An 11836-nucleotide genomic window follows, 5' to 3' on the forward strand; every position below is an offset into this window, starting at 1 on the left:
TCACTTTTTCCTTTCCTTTCCTTTTTTTTTTTTNTCTTGATTTAGATTTTCTCATCTAGCAAAGAAGGGATCAAGCAGCCCCAAGATAGGAAAGGATGTTGAAGTCTGGAGTAGACTTCTCATGGAACTAGACCACAAGCGGGTGGCACTGATTCTATGATTGAACTAATCAATTCAGAGACGTTAATGTCTTAGTGTTGTTTTCTAATTGATATTATTCAGAACCCTGCATTTGTAATCAAGTGCCTTTCAAGGTGGAGCTCAGATTATTGGACTTGAGAATAAACTTGGTAAACCCAATCTTTAAAAGAAAGAAAGAGAGTACTTTAAATAAATAGTATATTGCCTATACCTTTCAATTCCAAGACAAAAAAGGTAGTGCTTTTTTGAAACATTTGACCAAATTTAAGCCTTTTGGTTATAGAGTGCCTCAGACTGCAGGGGTGGTGGTGCTGTGTGCATGATTTGATTTGGATAATTTTCCCAAGCATTCCAAGACTGAGAATTTTTCACTTATAAAATTCTGTGATTCCACGGAACACAGGATATGATTCTTCTGAGGGACAGAAAGCCAGAACTGTTTCTTTTTCACATTTTCTTACATTAACAAAAAAGCCTTACTGCTGCTGTTATGTTTGCAGGGTGGCAATCATGGTTTGTTTGGAAATAGCACAGCACAATCGAGAGGTATGCACACGCCAGTGCAGCCGCTAAATTCTTCTCCTAATCTCCGGGCACAAGTGCCTCCCCAGTTTATTTCCCCCCAGGTAAGTGATTTTATGTTTCCACGATTCGGCAGGAAAGCCTGTACAGGTGGTAACCAGTCACCAACTGACCAGTTTTGTGGGCAGAAAAGGAATAATAGTTACCCAGATGTCTCAAATGTAAAAAATCTTGGGGCACCTGGGTGGCTCGGTCGGTTAAGCCTTTGACTTCGGCTCAGGTCACGATCTCAGGGTTCATGGGTTTAAGTCCCGCATCGGGCTCTGTGCTGACAGCTCAGAGCCTGGAGCCTGCTTCAAATTCTGTGTCTCCCTCCCTCTCTGCCCCTCCCCCACTCACACTCTGTCTATCTGTCTGTCTCTCTCTCTCTCTCTGAAAAATAAATATTAAACAAAAAATTTTTTATGTGAAATATCCAGATCAAGATTTTTAGAACAAAATGTCAAACTTCTTTTTTTATCGTATTGTACACACAAAGATGCTTTTATATGAAAAGCATTATGATTATATTCCTTTCCGATCTCTCTGTATTTTTTCCAATGCTGCATGGATTGTTTTAATTGCATGTAATTGAAACTACTGTATAAATTCCGATGTGCCAATATTCTGAAATCGGTTGCCCTTGAGGATTCCCCACCGGTAAACAGGAGAATAGCCAGGCTCTGAGGTATTCTGAGAGGAGTTTTAAGGAGCTGGATGCTGAAGTACTGACTCGGTGCTCCAGGGGAGTGTGTTCAGAACAAATGATGTGGCAGAGACTTATTCACAGAGCAGCCCTGTGTTGGGGGATATGGTCCTCTGGGAAACCCTTTAGGTCCGTTTCTTAGTAGGAGATGTGCAATGAGTTGTTTGCAGGCTGCGGGTGACAGATTTGCGCTAGTCTACCACAGAGTCCCTCATATGTCTGTGAGAAAATGGGTCTTGAAGAGCAATATAAAAGCTGGTGAGCCTGTGTGAAGATTCAGCGTGTGACCTTAGTCTCCTGAGAATGTTCCTTTAGTGAATTAAGATCAAGAGCGTTGAGTCCCTCCCACCCTACAGAAGGGGGCGGGGCACTTACTAGGTCCGGTCAACACATTATGTTGCTATTTTGTGTTTTGTTGCTATTTTGTTTTTTGAAATATCTTTCATGACAAAGTCTTAAAACATTTTATTTGAGGGTACCTGGGTGGTTCAGTCCGTTAAGCGTCCGACTCTTGGTTTCAGCTCAGGTCATGATCCCAGGGTTGTGAAATTGAGCTGCGAGTCAGGCTCTGAGCTGAGCTTGGAGCCTGCTTAAGATTCTGTCTCTCTCTCTCTCTCTCTCCGTCTTCCTCTCCCTCTCCCCGTCATGTGCACACCCTCTCTCTTTCTCTCAAAGATACGTGTGTGTATATATATACATTTTTAAACCATAACCTATAGATTTCAAATTCTGTTTTTGACATTGAGTCTGTAACTGTCTTAGAAGAGGAATGTTCAGTGCCCCGCCCTGTCATCTCCATGGTCCCGTCCTGGGTTTCTGGGAGTCCTCTTAAGTGTCCCTCCTTCCTCACCCCTCTAAGTGCCGGTCATTCTCCAGGTCCCAGGTAGCAGTCTGCCCTCTCAGCGCTGCTCCTGGCTTCCCCAGCACTGCACAGTGGCTGTGTCTTCGTAACCCCAGGAGCGCCCTCCAGCACATCAGGCCACAGTCCCGGGGTTATTGACTGTCTGCAGTGTGCCTGGTAGTGTGTGGGCCTTACACAGGTGGCGAAACCAGCGCTCCTGGAGTTGCCGGGGGTGATGGCAGAACGGTCAGCAAACAGGCGGTGCGACAGATGTGATAGAGAAATGTTTAACACAGTTTGGGAGCTGGGCGAGGCCCCGCACTAGCAGTGACATTTAAGCTGGGTCTTGAAGAATGAGTCAGAGTTTGCTGAGTGCAGCCGGGTTTAAATGTGCAGCAGGAGCAGCTTGGAGGACATGGGGCAGTAATATCTGGAAGAACACGGCATGTTTGGAAAAATGCAGTTGGTTTGAATAATTAGATCAAGCTTGTTGAAGCATATAGATGTTGTCTAGAGTGGAATAGGAAAAAACTAGTCGGGGAGTTTGGCACCAGATTTGGAAAAGCTTTGTTTGCCTTGCTAAGGAGTTTGGACTCTGTCCCTTGTAACTGTTATCTGGGCTGCTTCTTAAAAAAATACAGTTTCCAGGTCTTCCGCAATCTACTGAGACACAGTCTTGGGAGTTAGGGCCTAGCAATCCCCTGCTGATTTTTATCTGCACCCTAAGGGTTAGCTGCTGCTGCTATAGATAAGGTAGTATCGGGCAAGATTGTTGATGTAGGAGAACTTAGGTTTTGGAAAAATAACATTGACAATAACATGGCAGACGTGTTTGAATGGCAGACTTACTGGAGCAAAGGAGCTCAGTTACAAGGCTAGTCCAGGAGTCCAGGTAAGGCAGTGGCAGTGGGAATTAAAATGTTGTGAAGGTCACAGGTGACCTTTTTGTTGTGGGATACCACAGCGTATTCTCCAGTCTCTTACTCCGCGTATCCGTGGCATCTGACGTAGTTGATCATGCCATCCCTTTTGAGACTTGTCATTCATCTGGCTTTTGGACACCTTGTATGTTGGTTCTCCACCTGCCTTGCCTTCTCCATTTCCTTTACAAGCCCTCCTTGCCTCCCCAACATTTAAACATCGGAGCGCCTGGGTGGCTCAGTTGGTTAAGCACCTTACCTCCGCTTGGGTCATGATCTCACGGCTCTTAAGTTCGAGCCCTGCATGGGGCTCTGTGCTGACAGCTCGGAGCCTGGAGCCTGCTTCAGATTCTGTGTCTCCCTCTATCTGCTCCTCCCCTGCTTAGGCTCTCTCTCATTCTCTCTCGCTCTCTCAAAAATAAATAAAAATATTAAAAAAAAAAAATCAGAGTGACCCAGTCACCATCCTTGAACTTCTCCTCACCTTCAGCAGCCACTGCTGGGTGATTTCACCCAGCAAATGACTTTAGGTACCGACAACGCCAAAAATGTGTCTTCAGCCCAGATCTCTGTTCTCAGTCCCACAGGCTTCTGGGCATTCTGCTAGGATGCCCTACAGGCACTTCATGTCAACATGTCCAAAACCGAGCTTGTGATTTCATCCCAGACTCCCCTCTAAAACATCCTCTTTTTCCAAATATACGGAACTTCCCCTCTGCAGGTGCTCAGGACACAGAACTAGTGGTGAGGCCTCTCATGGTCCACATTCAGTCCGTCAGCAAGTCCGCCTTTAGAACTTTGTCCTGAATTTGACCCTTTCCTACCGCCTCCTTTAATATGACCCATGGCGAGTGACCACCATTTCTCTCCTAGAAATGGCCTCCTGACTGGTCCTGCCTGCTTTATTTGACACCTGCCTGCCTCCAGTCTGTTCCCCACCCAGCGTTCTGACTGCTCCTCTAAAACCACACTGTCCAGGGTAGGCCTTAGCCACCTGAGCGCTTGAAATGTGACCATTGGAGTGGAAGAACTGAAATGTTAATTTTAATTGATTTAAATTTAAATAGACACGCCTGGTTGGTGGCTGCGGAATGAATACTGCAGAGGTGGAGCTGTTCCAGCATCACAGAAAGTTAAGGGTAAATCATGTTACTGCTTTAACCTCTCATGGCTCCTTCTCTCTCTCACTGAGAATACAAAGCCAGCTCGTCGCCGTGGCCTGATGCTCTTGTTGACCCCCTGCCACCCCCACCCGCCACTCTCCAGTCAACTGGCCCCAGTGCACCAAGCGTGCTTCTAGAACACTCTTCTCCCAGATTGCCACACGGCTCCATCTGTATTTGCTTCAGATCTCTGCTGCAGAGAGGCTTTCCCAGGCCGCGCTGTGGGCAGCACGGCACCCCTGCCGTCGCTCGCCCCACCCCCAGGCCTGTGGTAAGGTTCACGGTGGCGGGTCTGGGTCTGCTTTGTTCACTCCTGGATTCTGAACTTCCACAACTGTGCAGGGCAAGCATTTTGATAAATATGTGTCAAGTCATGGGAAGAGGCATTTCAGAATGATTTAGGAAGTGGAATGTTGTTAGGAAAAAACTTAGCCTAAGAGACTTAAAAGCCGCCAATCTCTTGATGACCAAAGTATCTGCTGTGCGTGGAAAGTAAAAGCATTTGCATTCTACATTTTTGAGATTTGTTTAGCAAAACGTGGTTTAACATTTATTTGATGCATAATGGGGGCAGAATATTAAACAGTGGAAATTTCAATTTTTCCTAACATTTCCATATGTTAAAAAACAAAGGAGCTGGGTAGCTTTCTTTTTTTTTTCTTTAAGTAGAGGCAATATAATAACCACAATGAAAGTTTGGATAATGGAGAAAAAATTCTTCCAGAAACCCCCAACCCAGATGTAATGACAGGGATTATTTTTACAAAATCCCCTATTCAGACTGTTCATATGCAGACATGCTTTTCCCATAATGACATTCATGGTCACTGTATCCTCTGCTTCTGTTAACTTTGGGCCATACATAGTATTTTCCCCTGTTACTGCATAGTCTTCCTGTTGATCGTCCTTAGTGAAGAAGGCATAGCATTCTGTCAGGTAGACTTACTTTGATTTCCTGGGACATTCTCTTCCCCCATTATTGGATATTAAATTATTTCTAATTTTTTTAGTGTTCTAAATAATGCAGTAGAGAAACCCACATACTTAGAACTTATATGCAGTCCTTATACATAGATCTTTTGCCCACATTATTTCCAAATTTAGTTGTCCATAATGAAATTTATGTGTCAAAGTACATGAACACTGAAGTTTTTTGATAATATCAAATTTTACATCCATTTTTAACTGCCTTTAGGGGCAGTCAGTATTCAACATGAACATAGAAAGAAGACATTGACATTTGTTATAGATATTCCAGGCCTTGGGTTTCTGCCTTGCCTTTTTCCTCCTGTTACTCAAATATTCGGAAAGTAACGTATTCTACTAGGCTTTTGTCTTGGTTTAAATTGCTGTCATTTTGCACCTGCAGTGCTCTGTTAAATGCCATATTGACTCCAACTAGATCTTCCCTTTCTCTAGCCCAGCTGGAGATTGAAGGGCTTTTAAGCCAGAATAATTAACTCCCTGCTACGGGAATGTGCAAACCTGCACTGTAATTACTCTGCATCCCAGGTATGAATAACCATTTGCCAGGAGCCTAGTGGTGCTTCTCTCTGGTCCTTTTGTATTCATTGGAGAAGGACAGTGTGTGTGCTGTCTGGGGAAGGGAAACATTAGGCAGAGCTAGACAGGAAGTCCTCAAAGTGTAACCTTTATAATTGTTCTGTCAATTCATAGCACACATGAGATGCCGGCATTCAAATTAAATTTAAAGTATAAAAACACCTGGTGTTAGCATTTTTTTCTTCTCGGGTTTTTTTGTTTTGGTTTGGTTTTTGTTTTTTGGGTTTTTTTGGTTTAAGATTTTTATTTTTAAGTAATCTCTACACCCAACATGGGACTCAAGCCCACAACCCCTAGATCAAGAGCCAGCACACTCGACCGACTGAACCAGCCAGAGGCCCTTATGTTAGCATTTCTTTATAGTCTTTCTGTATCTGTCTTTAAACAATATAGTTTCGTTTTGCCTTTTTTCCACTTTATGTAATAAAAACTTGCAGATGATAGCCTTCTCTGACTTTTATTTTTCACTTGATACTGTTTGTGAGATTTCCCCATGTTGATTTGGGCAGTTATGGTTCATATAGTACTCTGTTACATGAATACGCCATCATTTATGTTTTCCACTACCAGCAGACATTTGGGTAGTTTCCAGGTTTCTGCTATTAGGAGCAGTGCTGCTATGAAGAATCCTATATTTGTCTCCTAGCATGGATTTGTTTTCTCGGATACTGGATCATACGCAGGTTTCACTCAGAATGGTAGTTTCTGTAGCTAATTTCAAGTGGTAGGAATATGGGAGGTGGGTGGGGAGAATGGGCGCTTGGCAAAGGAATGTCCTACAGTCTCAAGACTGAAGAATGGGTTGATCAGGAGACCAGCTGATTTCTTCAGTGGAGCTTTTAGAACTGAATGGAGAAGTGGGAAGAAAGGAGAGCTCAGATAATGGCTATTTATTTTGGAGGCCAGCAGGTTGGAAAACAAAATAAGCAGAGTAGATTTCCCGTGAACCCTAGAATCCTTTCCCTTTGGAAGGGAAATGAGAAGCAATGCTGATGGCCTAGGAGCACCACTGCCCCATAGAAATGTAACACAACTGCCATAGTGTAACTCCAAGTTTTTGGTAGCCACATTAAGAAAGATAAGAAGAAGCAGGTAAAATTAATTTTAATAATATGTATTCTTTAAGCCAGTATATCTAAATTATCATTTCAACCCATAATCCGTGCTTAAAGGTTATTATCACATTTTTTACCATTTTTTTAATACCAAGTCCTTCAGAATACAGCCCGTAAAACTGGTGCAGAGATGGGGCGCCTGGGTGGCTCCATGGGTTAAGTGACCAACTTCAGCTCAAGTCATGATCTCGCAGTCTGTGAATTCGAGTTCCACGTCAGGCTCTGTGCTGACAGCTCAGAGCCTGGAGCCTGCTTCAGATTCTATGTCTGCCCCTCTCATGCTCGTGCTCTGTCTCTCAGTAATAAATAAATGTTAGAAAAAAAACCAACAATTGGTGCAGAGGCACAGTGCACTGTGGTGTGCTCGCACTGAGCTCACATTTGTTAGGAGTCCAGTCGTTAAAATAGAAAAACAAACAAATGTTCTCATTGGTTGGCAACACTCAGCATCTCTTAGAGAACAGGGAAGAAAGAGCTGGGAAAACCGTTACTTTAACCCAAAATACTTCCCCAAGTGATAGCACTGATGGCTTAAGTGAAAAGTGGCTGAGATCTTGGAAGAAGATGAGTTGGCGAGCCCCGGACAGGAGACTCGAACTTGTTTCTAGACTAGAAGGCATCAAAGGAAAGGTAGACAGGTATTCTTGAGAATGTGGCAGAGACTGGGACTCGGAAGCGTTCATAGAACTCTTATGCTAAAGAAAGATACAGTGGGAAGACCCAGTGGGTCTTCTGATGAAAGCTTTCTGATGACTAAGATTTTAAGGAGGTATTTTCAAAAGATGGAAAGTAAGGGTAGCAAGCAGGGATGGATATGTGTACGAGTTGTGCTGGGAGATTAGAACATAAAATAAGCAGAGACTTGCAAAGCGATAGGCAGGTTGAAAGAGCCTTCAGAATTGGTTTGGTGCAATCCTGTGACTAGAAGAATCACTAGTTGTATGTGTATTAAATGGTTAAAGGAAAATTAAATTAAGTGGATTTAAAATTTGCACCGCTTTTGTGATCTACGTTAAGAATAAAGTTGTTCAGCTGAGAACACACAGAGGACTGAAGAGGGGGGTGATGGGCATAGAGGAGGGCACTTGTGGGGGGATGAGCACTGGGTGTTATATGGAAACCAACTTGACAATAAACTATTTNTCACAATCTGTCTCTCTCAAAAATAAATATTAAAAATATTTTTAAAAAAATAAATAAATAAAGTTGTTCGGGGCACCTGGCTGGCTCAGTCAGTTAAGTGCCCGACTTCAGCTCAGGTCATGATCGCACAGTTTGTGGGTTCGAGCCCCACATCAGGCTTTGTGCTAACAGCTCAGAGCCTGGAGCCTGCTTCGGATTCTGTGTCTTCCCTTCTCTCTGCCCCTCCCTTACTCATGCTCTGTCTCTCTCTGTTTCTCAATGATAAATAAATGGTAAAAAAAAAAAGAATAAAGTTGTTCAACCAAAAGGATTGAGATGGATTAAATCCTATAACAGAAAAACAACTTGTCACAAGAATCACAGAGCCCTTCTGTGATCTTTGAGGACTGCTGGGGACCTTCGAGGGGAATGTATTAATGACTACTATGCTCTCTTGCACAAATCCTGAATTTTTAAGACAAAAGAAAGGCATGTAGAGGCAAAATATCCCCTTTACTACTGAGAAAGTTGATTCTAGAGAATGTGAGCTTCCTAACACTGAATTACAAACTTAACCAGTAGTAATTGGAATGGGGCAACCCTCCCTATAAGTTTGCTGCCAAGAAAAAGGGGCAGGAGGCCCAGGGGCAAGGTAGATGCCCCTCTTTGTGGATTCTCAGAGTAGAAAGAGGAAGAAGGCACCTCTCCCCTACAAGGAAGTGAGGAGAATGGGGAAGTTTTTTTTTAACAACTCTTCAAACAGTAAGGGAAGTGGTTTAAATACTGATGAACTGGTACCAATTCTAAACAATGATAATCTAGACTAGACTTTGATAATCTACACTAGATTATCAAAAAGATGGCTTTTTGATTATCAAAAAGATTTGTGATAGGAAATCAAGAATCATAAATTTGCAAACAAGTCTTAATTCATTTTATTGATTAGTTTAAAAATTGTGGATTATCAGAACGATATAGTTGTTGAAATCTCTGTTTTGACAAACCATTTGACAAGCTGTCTCTTTGTTTTGGACAAGATGAAAAAATATAAACTAAATGCTACGGCAGTTGTGTGGATTAGTAAATGATTGACTCTTCCCCAGCTGGATCACTTTCAGATTGAAAAGAAGTTTTTAGGAATGTACTACTAGATTATCTTCTGCTCTATCAAGTTCAGCATTCCCATCAGTAACCAGATAGGGAAACACAAACTGAGAATAGGCAGAATAATAGGGTAGGAAAGAATTTGGTGGTGTGACTATTAATAAAATATACTATTCATGGGGCACCAAGCTGGCTCAGTTGGTGGAGCATGCAACTCTTGGTCTCTGGGTTGTGAGTTCAAGCCCCACATTGGGGGTAAAGATTACTTTTTTTTTTTAATATTTAAAAAAATAAAACAAAAAAGAATATTTAATCTTGAGAGAGAGAGAGAGAATGCGGGAGTGGGTGAGGGGCAGAGAGAGAGAGTCACAGAATTGGAAGCAGGCTTCATTCTCTGAGCTGTCAGCAGAGTCTGATGCAGGGCTTGAACCCACAAACTGTGAGGTCATGACCTGAGCCGAAGTTGGCTGCTTAACCAACTGAGCCACCCAGGTGCCCCAAGATTACTCTTTTAAAAAGTTAAATCTTTAAAAAATTAATTGTGAGGTGCCTGGGTGGCTTAGTTGGTTAAGCATTGGACTCTTGATTTCAGCTCAGGTCATGATCTCATGATTCATGGGATCAAGCCCCATGTTAGGCTCTGCACTGAGCATAAAGCCTGCTTGGGATTCCCTCTCTCACTCTCTCCACCTGCCCCTCTCCCCCTCTCATACTCTCTGTGTCTCAAAATAGTTTAAAAAATAAACATTTAAAAAAATAGTTAATTAAGTGAAATATATTTACTTATTTAATAGATGTTTATGAAACATCCATGTGCCATGCACATAAAGATAAGGTCCTAAGATCAAAACATACATTAATACAGTTCAACCCAGCTGCTTAAATATTCCACAAGAGAGCAACACCTGTTTTAAAATACTGTAGATTTTAATTGACAGTAAACTTAATGTGTGAGTTGGGGGTTAGGATGTGACCATCAGAGAAACGGAGATCTCAGGCATTGTTAATAAAAAGCCTGGCTTTCAACAGAATGGGTGGTGATGGCCAGGGCTACTCAGTACTCAGCTGCTGTAGAAAATGGCTTTCTGTCCTGGGCTCCGCATTGAGAAATTGGATGAGATACGCATGAAAGAAGTGAGCATGTTTAGTCTGAAGATGAGACACAAGAAACTGTAATTGTCTCTGGACACTTGAAGAATCATCCCTGTGGAGTAATAGGAGCATTGATGGAGTGCATTTCTAAGCCTTGGATGCGGATTAACTCCTAAAATTCTCCATCACTAAAGTTATTGTTGTTCCAGTTTTGGAGGAAAATGAGGCTCAGAAAGGCTCAGTACGTAACTTGCCCTGCGTCACCCACCTCAGAAATCAGCCCAGTCTGCCTCTCAAACTAAACTGCCTGCCACCCACAGAAGATTGGGTTCTTCGTGGCACCAGCTGGTTCAGTAGGCTCAGCGGATGAAAGTGCAAGGAAACTCATTTCAGCCCCATGAAAACATCTTAGATGAACAGTCCAAAGACGGGAGGGAGTCTTTCCTCTGTCTCTGGAGATTCCTGTTGCCCAGCCTAACTCCCTTCTGAAAACCGTGGGGCAGGAGCCAGTTGAGTCATTTGACCTTCTGGGCCCTTTTGCTCTGCTGCGCTGCGACTCTGAGTGGTTGGTGTGAGAATTCATCAGTTGAAACTCCATTGTCTCTTTCTTACAGGTCAAATATATTTTTCTTATTTTTATAGCAAAAATATCTTGTTTTAGGCATTTATTTAGTCTGTTTATGAAGTTTGGTCTGTTTTGTTTTACAGTCCATTTCCAATAACAATTTCTCAGGCAAAAGTCATATTGTCACTAAAACTTTTTTGTCTCGCAGAAGTCTTCCTGATTGTAAACTCATAATAATTTTTATTGTACAGAATTTTTTAAGTGTTTATTTTATTTTTGAGAGAGCATTAGCGGGGGAGGGGCAGAGAGAGAGGGAGACACAGACTCTGAGGCAGGCTCCAGGCTCCCAGCCGTCAAAACAAAGCCCGATGCGGGGTTCAGTCCCATGGACCGTGAGATCATGACCTGAGCCAAAGTTGGGCACCCAACTGACTGAGCCACCCAGGCGCCCCTTTATTGTAGAGAATTTAAAAGCTCTTTTTTTTTTTTTTTTTTTTTTTAAGTAATCCCTATACCTAATGCAGGGCTCGAACTTAGGAAATCAAGAGTCACATGCTCTACCGACTGAGTCAGCGAGGTGCCCCTAAAAGCTCTTATAATCTCATTGCTCAGTCGTAACCGTTGTTAACACTGGCCTATTTCTCCTGATCATTTAATATTTTTCACAGATATTTTTCAAGGAAAACAACCGACGCTTGCTTTAGACCTATTAAGATTCTTTTTACAGAATTTTGTTTTAAAAAGTTTTATCTTAGTTCTGAAAGAGTCCTCTTTTTTTCTTGTTAGGTTTCTGCCTCAATGCTCAAGCAGTTTCCCAATAGTGGCCTGAATCCAGGTCTTTTCAATGTGGGGCCCCAGTTATCTCCTCAACAAATTGCCATGCTGAGCCAGCTTCCACAAATTCCCCAGTTTCAGTTGGTGAGTAGATTTTTGTCCTATAGCT

The 11836-nt window shown here is 42.6% G+C and overlaps 1 protein-coding gene across 7 annotated transcripts in view; it reads left to right on the forward strand.

The window, feature by feature from the left end:
* TNRC6B (trinucleotide repeat containing adaptor 6B) overlaps positions 1–11836 on the forward strand; it is a 243249-nt gene that overhangs the window by 208163 nt on the left and 23250 nt on the right. For all 7 annotated transcript variants that reach the window (XM_077757919.1, XM_077757920.1, XM_077757925.1 and 4 more), the window contains 2 exons: positions 642–767; positions 11680–11811. In XM_077757919.1, the coding sequence (XP_077614045.1) occupies positions 642–767; positions 11680–11811 (258 nt within the window). The remainder of the gene's footprint in view (positions 1–641; positions 768–11679; positions 11812–11836) is intronic.

This window comes from Crocuta crocuta, unplaced genomic scaffold, assembly GCF_008692635.1.
Source record: "Crocuta crocuta isolate KB4526 unplaced genomic scaffold, BGI_CrCroc_1.0 scaffold143, whole genome shotgun sequence".
In the NCBI taxonomy this organism is placed as follows: Eukaryota; Metazoa; Chordata; class Mammalia; order Carnivora; family Hyaenidae; genus Crocuta; species Crocuta crocuta.